The 19,028-nt window shown below is 40.0% G+C and overlaps 1 protein-coding gene across 4 annotated transcripts in view; it reads left to right on the forward strand.

Annotated features, from left to right (window-relative positions):
- scn1lab (sodium channel, voltage-gated, type I like, alpha b) overlaps positions 1-17,169 on the forward strand; it is a 62,862-nt gene extending 45,693 nt beyond the window's left edge. For all 4 annotated transcript variants that reach the window (XM_055008177.1, XM_055008179.1, XM_055008176.1 and 1 more), the window contains exons 18-27: positions 190-325; positions 1,612-1,766; positions 1,964-2,137; positions 3,971-4,093; positions 6,231-6,506; positions 8,807-8,860; positions 8,993-9,130; positions 12,578-12,682; positions 12,780-13,050; positions 13,138-17,169. In XM_055008177.1, the coding sequence (XP_054864152.1) occupies positions 190-325; positions 1,612-1,766; positions 1,964-2,137; positions 3,971-4,093; positions 6,231-6,506; positions 8,807-8,860; positions 8,993-9,130; positions 12,578-12,682; positions 12,780-13,050; positions 13,138-14,330 (2,625 nt within the window). In that variant the 3' untranslated portion in view covers positions 14,331-17,169. The remainder of the gene's footprint in view (positions 1-189; positions 326-1,611; positions 1,767-1,963; positions 2,138-3,970; positions 4,094-6,230; positions 6,507-8,806; positions 8,861-8,992; positions 9,131-12,577; positions 12,683-12,779; positions 13,051-13,137) is intronic.
- The last annotated feature ends 1,859 nt before the right edge of the window (positions 17,170-19,028 follow it).

Below are 19,028 nucleotides of genomic sequence, written 5' to 3' on the forward strand. Positions count from 1 at the left end.
TAAAGAGCCCAACTCTGTGAGCTATTACAGTGCCGAGTCTCCACACTACGGTTTATAGCTGTGGCACTGGAGTACATGTGAATGGAGAGTCACAGTGATAACCAGCTCAGAAGGTTGGCTCCTATAACCACTGAAGCTCTGCACTTCCAGGCCGCGCAGCGTAACTTTGTCCTCTCGTCTTCCTCGCAGAAGCTCGATGTAGAGCCAAAGCCTCTGAGCTCGTCGGAGGGGAGCACAGTTGATATTCGCCCCCCAGGAGACGGGGTTGATTCGGTGGAGCTGGAGCCAGAGGAGTCGCTGGACCCAGAGGCCTGCTTCACAGAGGGTGAGAGAGATGCAGGGCTGATAGGCAGGGAGGATGATGGGTAGTGGGGAAAGTGGGCCAGAGCCGGAAAGGTGGAAGACGAAGCGCTTTCAGAGCACATTTCAAGACGAGGAATAAATCGCACTAACTGCTCGTGCTTAACACCAGTCTGTTCTGCTCACAACTGAGTGACAGTGAATAGAAATGCTCAGTGGGACTGACAAAAACAGTAATCTGTGGGATTCCCTGGGTTTCTAATGTAACCTGACTTTTATCTGACACACCTCCAGTGCTATTCAAAATCTGAAAATACCTCATCATGGCTACAAAAACAGAATATGAAAACTGAGGACATGCAGTTACACTTTTATCCATGTGCTAACATAACTGCACAAGGGTTTTCTAATCATCAATGAGCCTTTCAACAGCATTAGCTAACACAATGTAGCATTAGAACACAGGAGTGATGCTTGCTGGAAATGTTCCAATGTACCTCTATGGAGATATTCCATGAAACATTTCCAGCTACAATAGTCATTTATCACATTAACAATGTCTACACTGGATTTATCATTCATTTTATGTTATCTTCATTGAAAAAAACTGCTTTTCTTTCAAAAATAATATTGTTTGACTTAACAAGACATTTAAGATCCTTTGTCTTAACCCTGGCGTCGTCCTGCAGGTCAAACTGACCCGTTTTAAAGTTTGAAAATGTGGAAAAAATACATATTTTCAAAATGAAACTTCTGATGTCCACATTTTCAACATTTTCGGGAAATCTTTGAACATGTTTTGGTGGAAAAAAGAAATGTTAAAAATGTTTCTTAAAAACATTTACAAACAAATCAACCAAAATCCAGTGAAATTCACTGGATTTTGGTTGATTTTTATGTGAATGTTCTTAAAGAAAATATTAGAAGTTTTACTGATATATATGGAATCACTTTATGTATTTTTAGGATTTTTTGGAAGATTTTTACTCATTTTTTGAAAATATTTACAAGAGTTTTCTTGCCAAATTTGAGGGGATTTTTTTTAAAGTAAAATTTTTAAGGGAAACTTTTAAGGGATTATTGGAATTTTCTTCCTGAAGGTTTTGCAAATTTTCAGAAATTTGGGCATTTTTTTGCTGAATTTTTGGATTTTTTTCAGACAAGGAAACAATAATTTTTGGTGCCCATAAATGAGGACAACAGGAGGGTTAATGTGACCCCAACTAATTGGACAGTGAAGAATGTAGAACAGTTTTAATACCAGTTCCATTCATTCGTCTATGCTCTTCTTTCTCCATGCTCTCCCTATAGGCTGTGTTCGCAGGTTCCAGTGCTGCCAGATCAATGAGGAGGGAGGCAAGTATAAGAGCTGGTGGACTCTCAGGAAAACCTGCTTTGTCATCGTGGAACACAACTGGTTTGAGTCCTTCATCATATTTATGATCTTGCTCAGCAGTGGAGCGCTGGTAAGTGGCTGTTTGACTTCATTATAAGAACTTTTTGACCAACATATCTTCTGTTCTCCTGGTCCTCTCATCTGGGTTCCCTTTAGGTGACCTGTTTTCTGTTCATCTGAAGAAGCTTGATGCTGCTGTGTAATTATCGTATGAATTACACCTCATTGTTTCCACCAGCAGACTTTGTTAATCATTTCATTCTACAGGCTTTTGAGGACATTTATATCGAGCAGCGGCGTACCATCAAAACAATGCTGGAGTACGCAGACAAGGTTTTCACTTACATCTTCATTCTGGAAATGCTGCTGAAGTGGGTAGCATACGGCTTCGTCAAGTACTTCACCAACGCCTGGTGCTGGCTCGACTTCCTCATCGTAGACGTATGTATGCCGAGGAGATAATTATTCAAATAAAGCTTCCAATCTGGTGCTTGATGAGAAGATTGCATCTCTGTGGAGCGCGGAGAAACAGCAAAGCTCGAGTGCTCGTGTGTTTTTTGAGCTCTGGAAAGAACAAAGTTAGCCGATTCTTCTTCCTTTTTAGCCTTTATTACAGACGACGGTGGAGAGAGACAGGAAGCGTGGGGAGGAGAGTGGGGAAAGAAGTGCAGCAAATGGCCGTGGGTTGGATTCAAACTCATGACTGCTGCATCGGCTACTATAGTTCATGATCAAAATGATTAAAATTTACAGATATGGTGAAATTCCAAGCCGCACAAATTATGTACAAAGCTAAAAAATAACGTTTTGCCACAAAATATAGAGAGATTGTTTAGGGATCGAGAAGTGGAACATTAAGAGAGCGTTAAGAGGAAAATACAATTTCAAAATAAACAAAATCCGGACGAACAGAAAAAGATTGTCTTTCATTCTGTGGGGTAAAACTGTGGAACAGTCTGGGTGAGGAGATAAAACAACGTCCAAACACACAGCAGGTTAAAACTAAATACAAAGAGAATGTTTTCACAGAATACAGGGATGAATTAGTTGGCTCTTTTCTTTCTGTTGTCTTTGTTCTTTTATATAAATGTAAATGGACATATTAGTGTATATTTATTCTGAATCATGTTAACTATTATTATTGTTTATACATTTTTTGAAGAACAATAGATTTACAATTGTTGTGTAAGGAGAAGGGATGGGATTAGATAAGGTTCGACTTCTTCCCACTCCTTTCTGAACAACTTTTTAATTGTCTTTTATTGTTTTTTTCTTTTTATGTTGAAATGTTCAAAATAAACATTCAAAAATCCCCCCAAAAAATCAAAAATCAAATGGTTCATTGGTCGCCAGCTCAGCCTGTTGAGCCCCTATCCCTCCTTCTTTATGCAAAGCTAATTTTACACTGCAAAAACTGAAAATCTTACCAAGTCTGTTTGTCTTATTTTTAGTCAAAATGTCTCATCCCACTTTATTAATTTATTTAAGATAAATTCACTTAACAAGAGACATTTCAGCAGATGGAGGGACTTGTTTTAAGATAATGCATCTTAAATATCTTGTTAAGTCAAAAAATCTTGAAATTATCTTGTTTTGAGTTGAATTTTACAAAAAAAACCCAGAAAATAAGTTTAACCCTTGTGTCGTCCTGCAAGTCAAATTAACCCGTTTTAAAGTTTGAAAATGTGGAAAAAAAATATTTTCACAGTGAAACTTCTGATGTCCACATTTTTAACATTTTTGGGAAATCTTTGAACATTTTTTGGTGGAAAAAAAATGTTAAAAATGTTTCTTAAGAACATTCACAAAAAATCAACCAAAATCCAGCGAATTTCGCTGGATTTTGGTTGATTTTTATGTGAATGTTCTTAAAGAAAATATTAGAAGTTTTACTGATATATATGGAATCACTTTAGATATTTTTAGGATTTTTTTGAAGATTTTTACTCATGTTTTGAAAATATTTACAAGAATGTTCTTGCCAAATTTGGGGGATTTTTTAAAATAAGACTTTTAAGGGAAACTTTTAAGGAATTGTTGAAATTTTCTTCCTTAAGATTTTGCAAATTTTCAGAAATTTGGGGATTTTTTTGCTGAATTTTTGGATTTTTTTCAGACAAGGAAACAATATTTTTTGGTGCCCATAAATGAGGACAACAGGAGGGTTAAACAGTTTTAATACTTCATTATCTCTTTAATTCTGTGCAGACTGATCATTAATGTCTAATTAACTGAACTCACCCCTCACCCTGCTTGTCTCTGACATTCTCCCAGGTGTCCTTAGTCAGCCTCATAGCCAACGCTCTGGGCTACTCTGAGCTCACTGCCATCAAGTCTCTGAGGACACTGCGAGCTCTGCGGCCCCTGAGGGCCCTGTCTCGGTTTGAGGGCATGAGGGTAAGGGCATGAGGAGGAGTTACTGCGACACAAAAACACTTTTGTATTATGATTATTTGTGGGCAAACCATCTTCAACAGTTTAGGTTTCATTTGAAAAAGTAAAACTGTTCAGACTTTTTAGAAGATACAGTACTGCTCAAAAGCTTGGGGTGACTGAGAAATGTAATTTTTTTTTTAAAGAAAAGCAGTTTTTTCAATGAAGATAGCATTAAATTACTTGGAAATACAGTCTAGACATTGTTAATAGGTATGTCCGATATTGGCTTTTTTTCTAATAACCGATATGCTGATATTGTCCAACTCTGAATTTAGGATTCCGATATCAACCGATACCGATATCTGTGGGCTCTTTAGCTAATTTTTGGTGACATCACATATCTCCTGTCGTGGAATTAACACATCATGCCTAATTTTATTGTGATGCCCCATTGGATACATTCTCAGATGCAAATGTAAACATTGTCTGTGCAAAATAAGAAAACTATTTCAGCTTAAGTTATGGAGAAAATGCCATATTTATGCCATATGTATTTATTATAATTGTCTCAAACAACAGTTCACACTCTCCCTCCCTCTATGAGTCCGGTAAAAGCCGGCAAAATCCAGGCATTATTTTAGCAATTTTCAGCGATATTGACCAACATTACATTTTTATGCCAATATTGGGCCGATAATGTCGGATATCCCTAATTGTTAATGCGGTAAATGACTATTCTACCAGCAAATGTTTAATGGAATATCTCCATAGAGGTACAGAGGAACATTTCCAGCAACCATCACTCCTGTGTTCTAATGCTACATTATGTTAGCTAATGGTGTTGAAAGGCTCATTGATGATTAGAAAACCCTTGTGCAGTTATGTTAGCACATGGATAAAAGTGGGAGTTTTACTGGAAAACATGGAATATCTGGGTGACCCCAAACTTTTGAACGGTGGTGTAGATACCACTCTCATCTCTGTGCACTAAGTGCAGTGTGGTGTAGGTGGCTAGTTTTGCCTACGACTTAGATAGATTGGGAAACAGCTCGTCCTGCTCTGGACAAACAAGATATAACGTGTGCTTTAGTGAACTTTGGAAGTGTTGGTAGGCCCATATAGTTTCTATTTTAAAAATTAAAACTGAGTCAGGCCTGTTGTTTCCCTTCAGGCCCAACAAAAAGGGGAAACTTAGCTTTAGCTTCACATTCAGGTAGGAGTATGAGAGTGGTATCGATCTTTTCATCTGACTCTTCAGAATAAAGTAGTTATGTTTATGTTAAACAGATTTTTTATTATATTAATCTGTAATGCTAGCCTTTAACATTTGTTTTCAGTGAGCCTGTGACTTTATTTTAATAAAATGTGCATTTTTATCAATTTTTTTATTAGTTTCTGAAACTATAGAGACAATTTCTCAGCGTTTGCTTGTCCTCTGCTTATTGGTGCTAAAGGGAAAATAACACACTTTATATTCAGTCTGTTGTGGCATATTTTTATAGAAAAAAATGTTGTTAAATAGTTTTAACTGGTTGTGGAGCCTGCATGCTAATTACATGAGTAGAATGATCTCGTCCTCGCAATTCAACACTGTAGTTCTTCTATCTGCATGACTTTCTTCACATTGTGTCAATGGATAACTATATTCAGCTGTTGTTTTCTGACGTTGCTTGTGTGGTGCCTTTGACCTGTAATTTTTTTCTTTGTTGTGTGTCTTTTTCATTTACAGTCAAACAAAATGTTGTGACTTCATCCTGCCTCTCTAAGGTTTTTTTCTGTTTTGCTTTTTTACCTATCAGATGTTAGCCTTTTTCGCCTATCCACCTTCTTCTTTCCAACTGTCATGTTGTTAAATTTCTCTCTGTAGATATGTATGGTGTTAGGAGCTTTATGTGTGCAGACGTTAGATAGTAAATACAGCTTTGACTATCGTAGGATCACTGCTATTATTGAATTCAGTTTTGGTTTTTGCTCTGAAAGCCTCAGATTTATGGCTCAATCAGATCAGGTGTCCTATATAAGTGCAGTTAAGTGATTAGATGATTGTAATGGCCACTTATCCAAAATCAAACAGCCTTTCTAATTTGATAAGTGCCGACCTCTTGACCTTGAGTGACAGGAGAGTGCTGAGGTTGTCTTTGTGCTTTGACCTCTCCAGGTTGTGGTGAATGCACTCCTGGGAGCCATTCCTTCCATTATGAACGTGCTGCTGGTGTGCCTCATCTTCTGGCTCATCTTCAGCATCATGGGGGTCAACCTGTTCGCTGGGAAGTACTACTACTGCGTCAACACCACCACGGACGAGATCTTCCCCATCAGCGTCGTCAACAACAAGTCCGACTGCTTGAACTTGAAGAACGAGAGCGCCCGCTGGAAGAACGTCAAGATCAACTTTGACAACGTTGGGGCCGGATATCTGGCTCTGCTGCAAGTGGTGAGTTTTGTCTCGGTGACTCAGGAGGCATCCTAGAGACAAAAACATATTATCAGTGTTGAGACGAGGACTCAGAAGCATGACTCAAGACTTTGAGGCACAAAAATAAGAGCTTTATTTCAAAGAGTATGTTCAAAGTTACAAAGAACCAAGTAGGCAAACGAAACACAGGGACCAGGCTGAAGTCTTCCATCATCTATACACCGCTTAATCTTCATTAGGGTTATGGAGGAGCTGGAGTCTATCTCAGCTGATTTAACCCTCCTGTTGCATTCATTTACAGGCACCAAAAAATATTGTTTCCTGTCTGAAAAAAACCCCCAAAAATTCAGCAAAAAAATTCACGAAATTTCTGAAAATTTGCAAAACCTTCAGGAAGAAAATTCCAGTAATTCCTTAAAAGTTTCCCTTAAAAGTTTTATTTATTTTTTTTAAATCCCCAAATTTGGCAAGGAAAAAAAATTAAAAATAAAAACTAAATATTTTGAAAAAATTAATAAAAATCTTCCAAAAAAATTCTAAAAATATCTAAAGTGATTCCATATATATCGGTAAAAGTTCTAATATTTTCTTTAAGAACATTCACAAAAAAATCAACCAAAGTCCAGCAAATTTCGCTGGATTTTGGTTGATTTTTTTCCTGAATGTTCTTAAAGAAATTTTTTTTTTTTTAACATTTCTTTTTCCCCACCAAAAAAATGTTCAAAAATTTCCCAAAAAAGTTGAAAATGTGGAAGTTTTCACTGTGAAAATATATTTATTTCCCACATTTTCAAACTTTAAAACGGGTGAATTTGACCCGCAGGACAACATGAGGGTTAAGGCGAAAACAGGGGACACCTGGACAGGTCCAGGCTGAGGTAAAAATCCAAATACTGGCTTGGTTCCGCTAGCAAGGACCACACCATTGATTTGAAGCTTGATTGTTTATTGGATGCAAAGGATCCTTGTGTTGGTGATGACTGAGATGAAGCGGTGCGGGAAAAAGCTTAGTCGGAGATTAGTAGGCCGGCAGACCCTCTAGGTCAGGCCTGTTAAACATGTGGCCCATGGGCCAAGACCGAGCCGCCAGAGGGTCCAATCCGGCCCACGGGATGACTTTGTAAAGTGTCAGAGAGAAGATATTAACTGCAGATTGTAAATATGTAAAACTAGAAATGTAAAATAATTTCTGGACCTTGATCAGAAAGTAAAACACCAGATTGCTTGTTATTCTTTTGTCATTTTGCGTCTTATTTTTGTAATATTTTGTCTTGTTTTTGTCGTTTTTTTGTCTGACTTTTGTTGTTTTGATCATCAAGTATAATACTATATCATCACTTCCAGATAGCTGTTACTAAATGTTGTGTTCATTTGTAGACACTCTGTGATCTAGAAGTTGTAATGTGGAAAATGATAAACTGAGGCTGAATGTTGCTGAAATTGAACTTGAATTGAAATCGAGGAGACGACAGGAAAAGGACTACTTGAAATGTGCCTTATCTAGTAAAATGACCTTGCATATCGACAGATTCTAAATAATAAACGACTCGGATAGGATTTGGGGACAAAAAACTTGATGGGACATCCTAGTTTTCTCGGTATAACAGCTCGCCATCTATAAGAACGGATAAAGAACGTCAGTTGTGCACCATGAATTTAGCCTCCAGGGGTCAGACTGTCCAGGCAGAATTTTGTCATCATATCCTTAAATGTTTGAGAAAGAAAATTTGCTGCAAACGAACTAAACTGTGACATGATGTGTGTGCACGATAATTACACAGGGTGTTTTAGCCACAGTAATGCAGTCATTGCTCCCCAACGCTCTTCCTCTCCTCTAAGATGAAATTCAACTTGATGGGTTGCCATCTTGACACAGTTTAGAAGATTTCGGGCCTTACTGCAGATGGTGCTTGACAAGCTTACATAATGGGTACTTCCACAGAGCGGTGCTAGCATTACAAAGCGCTGGGGGCGCTGATTACTGCACAGGGAGACTGCTTTGATGAGGATGTCGGCCAGATTTAAATTATGTACAGTCTGTGATTTTCCTAGTCTCTGAACTTTTTGATCAACCCTCTTATAAAATGAGAGTAGTCAACAGGCAACAAAAAATAAAGATGTTAAAATCAAAACAAATCAGTTTACGCCACAATTATATCATCAAGAAATGCTTTCAAGGCCAGTATTTATCAGGAACCTTCACAACACCTTTTAGGAATCACCGAGGAAGTAAACCTACAGATAAAAGCACTACTCTAATATAGTATAATATACTATAATGCATAATAAACATTGACTCCTCTCTCATCTGCTGTCAGGCAACTTTTAAGGGTTGGATGGACATCATGTATGCAGCAGTGGACTCTCGAAATGTAAGTCTCTTGATGCTTGACAGATTGATTTGCATAAAGCATTAATGCACTTAGCTTTTTTGATTTCTTTATCAAAGGATTGATATGAAAGCCAGTAATATTGGTGATATTTTTCTGTCTTGCTTGTTCCAGGTGGAGGACCAGCCTGAATATGAAGTTAACCTATACATGTACCTCTACTTTGTCATCTTCATCATCTTTGGCTCCTTCTTCACCCTCAACCTGTTCATTGGTGTCATCATCGACAACTTCAACCAGCAGAAGAAAAAGATAAGTTGCATTTATTAACAATTTCTATTAGATAATATACCTGACATACTGTTCAAAAGTTTAGGGTCACTTTGCAATGTCCTTGTTTGTGAAAGAAAAGCAGTTTTTTAAAAATGAAGATAACATTAAATGAATCATAAATCCAATCTAGACATTGTTGATGTGGTAAATGATTATTCTAGCTGGAAATGTTTAATGGAATATCTCCATAGGGGTACAGAGGAACATTTCCAGCAACCATCACTCCTGTGTTCTAATGCTACATTGTGTTAGCTAATGGTGTTGAAAGGCTCATTGATGATTAGAAAACCCTTGTGCAGTTATGTTAGCACATGGATAAAGGTGGGAGTTTTCATGGAAAACATGAAATTGTCTGGAATGGTATCGTATACGCAAATAAGTGGAATCGAATTGTGAATTATTGCCCTTTTGTATTAGTTTCCTTGTCTCTTCTTACTGCTGATTCGGTTAGTATATTATTTATAAAATGCTGTTTTCAGTCATTATAGCTTAGGGTGTGCATTGTGTCACATTTCATGAAAAATGGTTAACCTACACAGCCAGATTCATTAACTAAGCAGACTAGAGACTCTACTAGTCATAATATATTATTAGCCATCTCCCAAATTTATACTGTTCACAAATTCCAAGTAGGTTTCGAGCATGTAGTGCACTACTTAATTTTGTGCCTAAAAACTATGGTATACTAATAATAGCCACTATGCACGCTGAACAAAAAATAACTCTTATAAAAAGCTCTGCGACATCCAGCTCTTGAAGTCTGAAAGGCAATTTAGAACTCAAAATTTCCAGATTTAAGGGGGACGTACAGCTGTGTGTCATCAGCATACACATCATCCAAATGAGGCTCAGATCTTCCGGTTTAGATGCATGTATTTCTTGGATAAAACTGCTGCTTGTTGTTGTGTATTCCCACAATTGAGTACAGTCCAGGTCTTTAACTCCTCTGCTAGGGACATAACAGGGCAGTTTTTCATAACTGCTCCCTCATTGTGGACAGTAGTGTTATATGCAGATGGCCTTCGTTTGTGTGTCAGTAATTACACATCTTTGCTTAAGTCTTTTCTGTCTAAATCAGTTTGGGAAATTGACTGACTGTAAAACACATTTGGGGTAAAATTAAGTTTATGCCTCAGAAGCTTCCATCCTAATTTAATTCAGTTTAATGGTTTTTGGTAATATGGTTCTCTGCCCTTGTACTGAAGTCTAGTCTTGCCAGACGAGTTCCTGAGTTTCATTTTGGAAGTATTTTTAGGCTTTGTTAGATAGCTGGCCATAAACAGAAGACAGGAAGACTGGTTCAAGTTCACCAGCCTTGGGGTCATCAGGACACACCTGGTTGGACAAGATAAAGAAAAGTAGCTGTAGAGGTTATTTTTAAGTTTAAGTGACGGCGGCTTTCTAAAGATGGAGTTTCACTGATGTTTAATGTTTAATGTAGTGAAACTCCCTGTTAGTATAATCATTAATAGGAATGGCGGAGTTATGTGACAATCGACTTATGTCTGTCTGTCTGTCTGTCTGAAACGGAACACCGGCAGGTTCCAGTCCAAGTCACCCTGTGCCAAACCATGTAAAACCTGGGCACCAAGCAGCTGAAGCACAGATTTAGCCCACAGTTGTGTTAAAAACAAACACGTAAGAATAATGGTTATCAGCAGCACGGTGAGGAGCTGCTGCTGCCAAAGATTACTGCATGATTCACTGAGAAACACCCTGGCTGCACACACACACACACACGCACACACACACACACACACACACACACACACACACACAGATGCAGCGTCACGGCCATGTATTCTGGTAATGTGCCCTTCGTTCAACCAAGCCCTAACATGCAGGATTGGCAACGCCCAAGAGAGGGATGGGGGAGGGGGCTCGCCTAGCGCTGCATTTGCTGCCAGGTCTGACTCGACTGACTGACTGAGACTCAGTGTCAGCAGCCCCACCGCCAACAGCATCACACAGATGGTTGTTTGGTGTTGACACCAGTCCTCCCTCCAGACACATCACACACTCAGTGAGCAGCACTGAGAGCATGATGTGAGTCTTGTGTATGATACTAAGAGGGGAGTTTGTCTCTTTGAATATTGAGAGCATAGGGGTTGAATATTGTGCATGCCGTTTCTTTTTTGGTACAGAAAAGAAAACAATTCCTGCCCTTCGACTGCCTCCCCACCCATTGAAGAATACATAAAAGGAGGCAAAAATACACACAAAAGGGCAAACCCACATCATTTCATTACAGTTTAGTGCAAACAACAGGGGAGGAGGGCATTCCAGGTGTGCAGGTGTAATTATTTTCTGTTGACTCGCGATCACGTGATGTGTCCTGTACAAAGAGCTCTTACTGCTGTCATGCATGGTCTGGTGAGTGCTTTATGTCAGCAGAATGGTCTATTGATTGTACATAGATAGACCCAAAAGAAAAACACACGGACACATGGCAAATCTTATCATAATGAGCCAGAAATGCCAAAAGAGACGGAGTCATTTAATTTAGTGTCCTATCATGAAGGGTACAGTGTAGGTTATAGGAGCTATCACCAAACACAAATAATCTCTTCAGTAAAAGGACAACATAGTGTTGTCACACTTTGACAGTACAGGGGATCCTTGACTTACAGCAGAGTTCTGTTTCTACAGCGTGATGTAAGTCGATTTTCGCCATAAGTTGGAACTCCGGTGAAAATGTAAACAAAGTTGTTACGTGCATCACCATATCGATCAGTTTACATATTTGTACAACTACAGTAACGACAACCAGTCATTAGCTCACAATGAAACACACCTCGGTGGGAAAATACCAGCAAACATGTAAACTACAAGTCTGACTTATGCTTGGGAGCCATAATAAAGATAGCGAATGCAGCATAATCCAATGTGGCGGCAAATGCAAACAAAGTCATCTTACAGCGCTGCATGACGATGTATTCATCCGCTCCACTCGCCAACTAGTTCCACTGAACCAGTTCCGACGCAACGACATAGCGCCGTAAGTCGAGGACGTTGTAAATCGAGGATTTCCTGTATATAAGATTCTTTAAATCATTTGCATTGCATCATTTAGCAACAGAAGAGTGGCTTGGAAACCAGAACTTGTAGGGGTTTATAGGGGACTAAACTAGACCTGACATCCTGAACTGCTAAACTGGATATGTGAGCCTCATTAACATGTAGCTCACTGGGAACAGGCTGGATTGAACGTTTACTAGCACACACGTCAATGAAATTATCCTTAAAGCATCATGCTCTGTGAACACTTCTATGTCTTACAGCATACTGTTAGAAATAAAAGGTCTGAGACTACTAATTAAAGAGCATTAGTCCAAACTCAGCTATGTATTTGTTCACCTTGTTTTCTGTATTGTAAAAAAGAATATACAACATGATTATAACCAAATTCTGATGCGTTCCCTTTACTTTGGAGGTCAGGACATCTTTATGACAGAAGAACAGAAGAAGTACTACAATGCCATGAAGAAGCTGGGTTCCAAGAAACCACAAAAACCTATACCTCGTCCAACAGTAAGACTCACACTGCACGCTCTGTTCTGTCAGTTGTTTCTAATGAACTACAAGTGAAGGAGTGAAATAACTGATGCTTTTCCCGTCCTGCTTTTAGAATGCATTTCAAGGCTGTGTGTTCGACTGCATCACAAAGCAGGCCTTTGACATCGTGATCATGATCCTCATCTGCCTTAACATGGTGACCATGATGGTGGAGACGGACGACCAGCCGCCAGACATGGACAACATCCTCTACTGGATCAACCTGGTCTTCATCGTGCTCTTCACTGGAGAGTGCATGCTCAAGATGATCTCTCTGCGCCATTATTACTTCACTATTGGCTGGAACATATTTGACTTTGTGGTGGTGATTCTGTCGATTGTAGGTAAGAAGATGTTTTGAGGTTTCTTGTCTTTGCAGTGGCTTTTTAGCCACTTCACATGAGTTCATCTGATGTTTTGTGCTTTTCTAGGTATGTTTTTATCAGAAGTTATCGAGAAGTACTTTGTGTCTCCAACACTGTTCCGAGTGATCCGATTGGCCAGGATTGGCCGCATCCTCCGCCTTATCAAAGGTGCCAAGGGCATACGGACGCTTCTCTTTGCCTTGATGATGTCCCTCCCTGCCCTGTTCAACATCGGCCTCCTCCTCTTCCTGGTTATGTTCATCTACGCCATCTTCGGCATGTCCAACTTTGCCTACGTCAAGCGAGAGGCAGGAATCGACGACATGTTCAATTTCGAGACCTTTGGGAACAGTATGATCTGTTTGTTTCAGATTACGACGTCAGCCGGGTGGGACGGCCTGCTGGCACCCATACTGAACAAGAGGGAGCCTGACTGTGACAGCCAGATAGAGCACCCCGGCAACTATTACAAAGGCAACTGCGGCAACCCATCAGTAGGCATCTTTTTCTTTGTCAGCTACATCATCATCTGCTTCCTCATCGTGGTCAACATGTACATCGCCGTCATCCTGGAGAACTTCGGCGTGGCCACAGAGGAGAGCGCTGAGCCTCTAAGCGAGGACGATTTTGAGATGTTCTATGAAGTGTGGGAGCGCTTTGACCCGGATGCTACTCAGTTTATGGAGTACAGCAAGCTCTCTGACTTTGCAGATGCCCTCGATCCGCCACTGCGCATGCCCAAGCCTAACATGATCCAGCTCATCTCCATGGACCTGCCAATGGTCAGTGGTGAGCGCATCCACTGCCTCGACATCCTGTTTGCCTTCACCAAGCGAGTGTTGGGCGAAGGCGGCGAGATGGACGTGTTACGCGGACAGATGGAGGAGCGCTTCATGGCCTCCAATCCCTCGAAAGTGTCTTATGAGCCCATCACCACCACCCTGCGGCGCAAACAGGAGGAAATGTCGGCCGTAATCATCCAGAGAGCCTTCCGCCGCTACATGATCTGCTTGGCCATGAAGAAGGCCTCCGCCCTCTACAAGGAGCAGCTGAAGGAAGGCATCCGCGATCCCGACAAGGACGTCATGGTCATCAGTAAGTTCAATGAGAACTCCACCTCGGACAAAACAGACATGACCCCGTCCACGGCATCTCCACCTTCTTACAACAGTGTGACGAAATCGGACAAGGACAAATATGAAAAAGAAAATAGGGAAAAAGAAAACAAAGGGAAAGACTTGAAAGACCGAAAGAAATAAACTCCTTAAAAGGAACAAAAAAAATGCATCAGAGACATGAGGGAAATTTGTTTACAGCTTTTAGAGGGGGTAAATAGATGTACGCTTGTGTGCTGATTGCTCGGAGATGAGGAATGCTGTGCTAGGTAGGTCTGAAGTGCGGTTATATCAAACATGTGGGGTCTTCTCAAAGGGGAGTATTGAAACAGATTATCCAGCAGACACTGCCAGACGTCGGGTGAAACGTGAAACAGCCTCTCTACAAAACGCTTGTGATTTTCCTATTGGTTGTTGTTACTATCTGACACACTTGAGTGTACTGTTAAGTTGTCTGTAGCTAGTGCTGCTGCTACTACTATAAATCCAGTGTCTTGAATTTAACAATCGCTGTATCACCTAACAAATACTCTACATTCTTTTGTTATATTTTTTGGGGGCTGGGGGAGGGTTACAAGGTTTCTTTTGTAATGAGAAAGAATGTTTTCTACTTTTTTGTGTCATTACCGTGAGAATGTGTCCACTGCTTTCACTGTTGTAAAATCACCAAGGGCAGACTAAGTCAATGCTGGAAACCACAAAAACCATCTGAAACAATGCAGGGTCAGTGCCAGAATGCTCTTGGATCAACAAGTATACAAAGCTGAAATTACAAACATACTAATGAAGTGCAATGAACAAACACATTGTATTCACTGGTGTGCCATCAGTGATTGCTGAAATGTGTTTTTTGCTTCTACCTGGACTGCCACGTCACAGTTTCAGTAGAAAATCTAAGTCTCTAAATACAGAGAAGCTGAATGTATGCAAGCTGAAGGAATGAGACACATTTAAAGAAACTGATATTTTGTTGCTAAGATTTCATTGGCAAAATTAACCTCACTGTCATGTCTGTCCGTTAAATATAAAGCTTGTGCTAGAAGGCAGTTAGCTTAACTTAGCATGAAGACTACTAGCAAAACCAAACAAAGATGCGAGATATTGTTGAGCTTTAGACAGAGTCAAGCCAGCTGTTTCCCCAATGCTAGTCTTTATGCTAAGCTAACCACGCTTCCGTAGTACTTTTAGTCGATTTTCACCATAAGTCGGAACTCTGGCAAAAATGTCAACAAAGCTGGTAAGTGCATCACCATATCAGTCAGTTTACATGTTTGTACAACTACAGTAATGGCAAACATTCATTAGCTCACACTGAAACACACCTCGGAAGGAAAATATCGGCAAAAATGTAAACTGACTTACGCTTGGGAGCCATAATGAAGTTAGCGAATGTAGGATAATCCAGTGTGACGGCAAATGTAAACAAAGTCGTCTTACAGCGCCACATGACGATGTATTCGTCCGTTCTGCTCGCAAACTAGTTCTGCTGAACCAGTTCCGACATAACAATGAAATGCTGTAAGTTGAGGACGCCGTAAACTGAGGACCTCCTGTACAATGTTCTGGCAATGTAAATGAATTTTAGCTCATGGCTAAATATCAGCATTAGCATTGCACATTGCATTCGGCCAATACTTAAAACACCTCAATGAAGTCTTCATCAGCATGTTCTTCCCTACTTACAGAAAACTATTTCTCTTTGGTAGTGATCAAAGGAGAAGATTTGGACCACTGTAAGCTTTCAAAGCATTTCTCCACCGCTTCTACCAACCTTAGCTTTAGCCTAGCATTTAGCTAACACAGAGACACATGAGTGGTATCAGTCTTCTCGTCTAACTCTTGCCAGCAAAGGAAATCAGCGCATTTCCCAAAAGCCTTCTTTTATGGTGATGCTCAGATCTGCTCATCCCCCTCTGTTGTGTTGCAGTGTCTCCACCAGGCATCTGTTGTCCTCCCCTTTCTCCTCCGTCCCTCATCTCCCAGAGCTCCTGTAAAGAAAATGTCTTAATATATTGAAAAGAAAATGTCAGTCTTTCTAACTGCTCTCAAGCTAGAATGCGACAATATATCACATTTAAAGGGTCTAATATCACAGGTGTTTGTATGCCATCCATGTTGTTTAAATTAAGAAGCGAGTGGTTTCCATGTCGTGGTTTGGTTTGTAAATAATATAGCTATTTGGGCCCACAGTATGCATCACACTTACATTTGACGTAAGAGCACTTTTTATCCCCACTGCTATGTAAAACCATGTGTGGCGGTCATACATGTAAGTGTGTGAGAGGGTGTGTGTTAGTGTTTTTGTGTGTGTGTGTGTGTGTGTGTGTGTGTGTGTGTGTGTACATATATGTGAGAAAGAGAGAACTCTTTATGTGAGCGAATGCGTTTTTGTGTGCAACTGGGGTCAGCGGGTTGCTTCTGTTCTACTGATTCGAAACAACATTTTTACTGTAGATATGAGTGCATTTTTCCAGTCTTTGGAGTTGATTTACATTTTTTCTAGAACAGATTTTCCTTTCTTCACTGTAACACACGATGAAACACATGTATGGTCCCCATATCTGTAGATAGAAACCATGAAGCAATCAGTAGCCATCTCTCATTGCGCTTGTAGTGTTTTAGTGAACCGCATGCAAGAAGTGACTACTGTCCGCTCATATGGTAATATAATTTTAAAGCCAAAAGAATAAAGAACATATTTTTTTTACATGCTTCTTTATTTTCTCCATTTTCTTTCACGTCTTTTCTTTTTCTATATTTTCTATGAGTGACATCAGCTCTTCGGTCTGTGGTCTGGACCTGACGTATGATTGCTTTACCGGTTGAACAGGATCATTCATGTGATTCAAGTACATGTAAACATCTAACTATGTATCAGTTTGCAAAATGTGACAAGTGACATTTCTTTTTTGTTATAACCAAAGATGTGGCTACAAAACACAAAATCTAGATTTCCAAAATAAAATCTATTTTGGGAAGCATATTTTGCATGCAAGATGAATTCATTTGGACCTGAGAGCCATGATGGAAAGAGGTTCGAGGCTCAGCATATTCAAAGAGCTGTACGATGATGTATTTATTACAGGCAGCCGGGACTCCCATGGGAAACCGGAGTCAGGAGACTCTAACAGAAGATGAAACTGGTTGATGTTTGGGCATCAAAAAGAGAACAAGAAAAGCAGTCGGAGAGCGCAGTCCTTCTCCAAGGCTGCTCATTCCCCCACATGGCATTGTCAGAAATGCAGCATTTGTTTATGAGTTACTGATGAAGAGAAATATGGAAGCAAATCAGACTGATCAGATTCTGAATTTTAAAAGCTGCTGAATTTCTTACTTTGAATTTTTTTGCATCAAAATTACGTATGTGAATTTTTTATGCCTGAATTTAGCTCATCAAAATTCTAAAAACCAGTTAAAAATTCAATGTCTTCAAAATTCGCCATCAAAAAAATTCTGTCATCAAAATTTGCCGTCAAAAAAAATTCAATGTGTTAAAAATTCACCATCAAAAAATTCAATGTTCAAAATTCGCCATCAAAAATTCAATGTTCAAAATTCGCCATCAAAAATTCAATGTTCAAAATTCGCTGTCAAAAAATTCGCTGTTCACATCCGGGGGACTCAGGCGTAAACAATCGATCCCGGCCAAAATCGAACCAACGCCCAGCCAATGACGTGACGCTCCTCCGGTCATGTGACGCGGACGGTTGACCCCACAAGACCGGGGTCAACCACGGCTACCAGTGTGAACAACGTCGCTTCAGTGAGTGTATTAATCCTTTTTTGTCCTGTATGTGGTTTGTTTTTGTGAGTCAGTACCCTGTAATGCATGCCGTTAGCCGCGCTAATACAGCGCTAGCACAGCGTTAGCCGCGCTAATGCAGCGCTAGCCACACTAATACAGCGTTAGCCGCGCTAATACAGCGCTAGCACAGCGCTAGCCGCGCTAATACAGCGCTAGCCGCGCTAGCACAGTAATAAGTAATAAGGTCACACTGACAGCACGTTCTGCAGCTGGGTAGTTGAGTAACAATTTTATAAACGCACAAATGGGTGGAAGTGTGATTTATGCGCCCAAAAGTGCAGTTCAGTCACAGAGCAGTGTAAAGAAACTGGTCACTTAGCAAACTGAATTAGTCTAGGTAACACTTTGTTTATTATGTGTGTTTTCTGCTCAAGTTAATGATCTGGTTTGATTCATTTTAAATTACTCCTGATCTTGAAAGGTTTTAAACTGTGCAAAGTAGTTACAACTGTGAGCGAATAGCTTGAAATGAACTGCCCTAGACTGCTTTGTTCATAGCCGACCATTTTTTCCCAGCTATATCAAGAGTTATTGTGCAATGATAGTGATAAATGCAGCCCATTTTTTCAACTGTTTCCTGTTTAGGATGCGTACCCTAGATTGTTTTGATAATTTGTTGTAGCCATTTATTTAATCAATTTTAATCCACTCCATAGCAACACCGTCTGAACTGACCAGTCTGGTGAAATTCTGGACTAGATGGGAGACTCTACCAAGAACTCTCTCCTCAGAAGTAGTGAATGGCAGATACCTGACAGCCTCCACCTGCTATGAGACCTTACATTCCCAGGACATAACAAGGACTAGCACATCATTGACAACACTGGTTGACCCCGGTCTTGTGAGGTCAGCCGTCCGCGTCACATGACCGGAGGAGCGTCACATGATTGGCTGGGCGTTGGTTCGGTTTACGCCTGAGTCCCCCGGATGTGAACAGCGAATTTTTTGACAGTGAATTTTGAACATTGAATTTTTTGATGGTGAATTTTTAACATTGAATTTTTTGATGGTGAATTTTGAACATTGAAATTTTTGAT

Source organism: Amphiprion ocellaris, chromosome 24, assembly GCF_022539595.1.
Source record: "Amphiprion ocellaris isolate individual 3 ecotype Okinawa chromosome 24, ASM2253959v1, whole genome shotgun sequence".
Taxonomy (NCBI): domain Eukaryota; kingdom Metazoa; phylum Chordata; class Actinopteri; family Pomacentridae; genus Amphiprion; species Amphiprion ocellaris.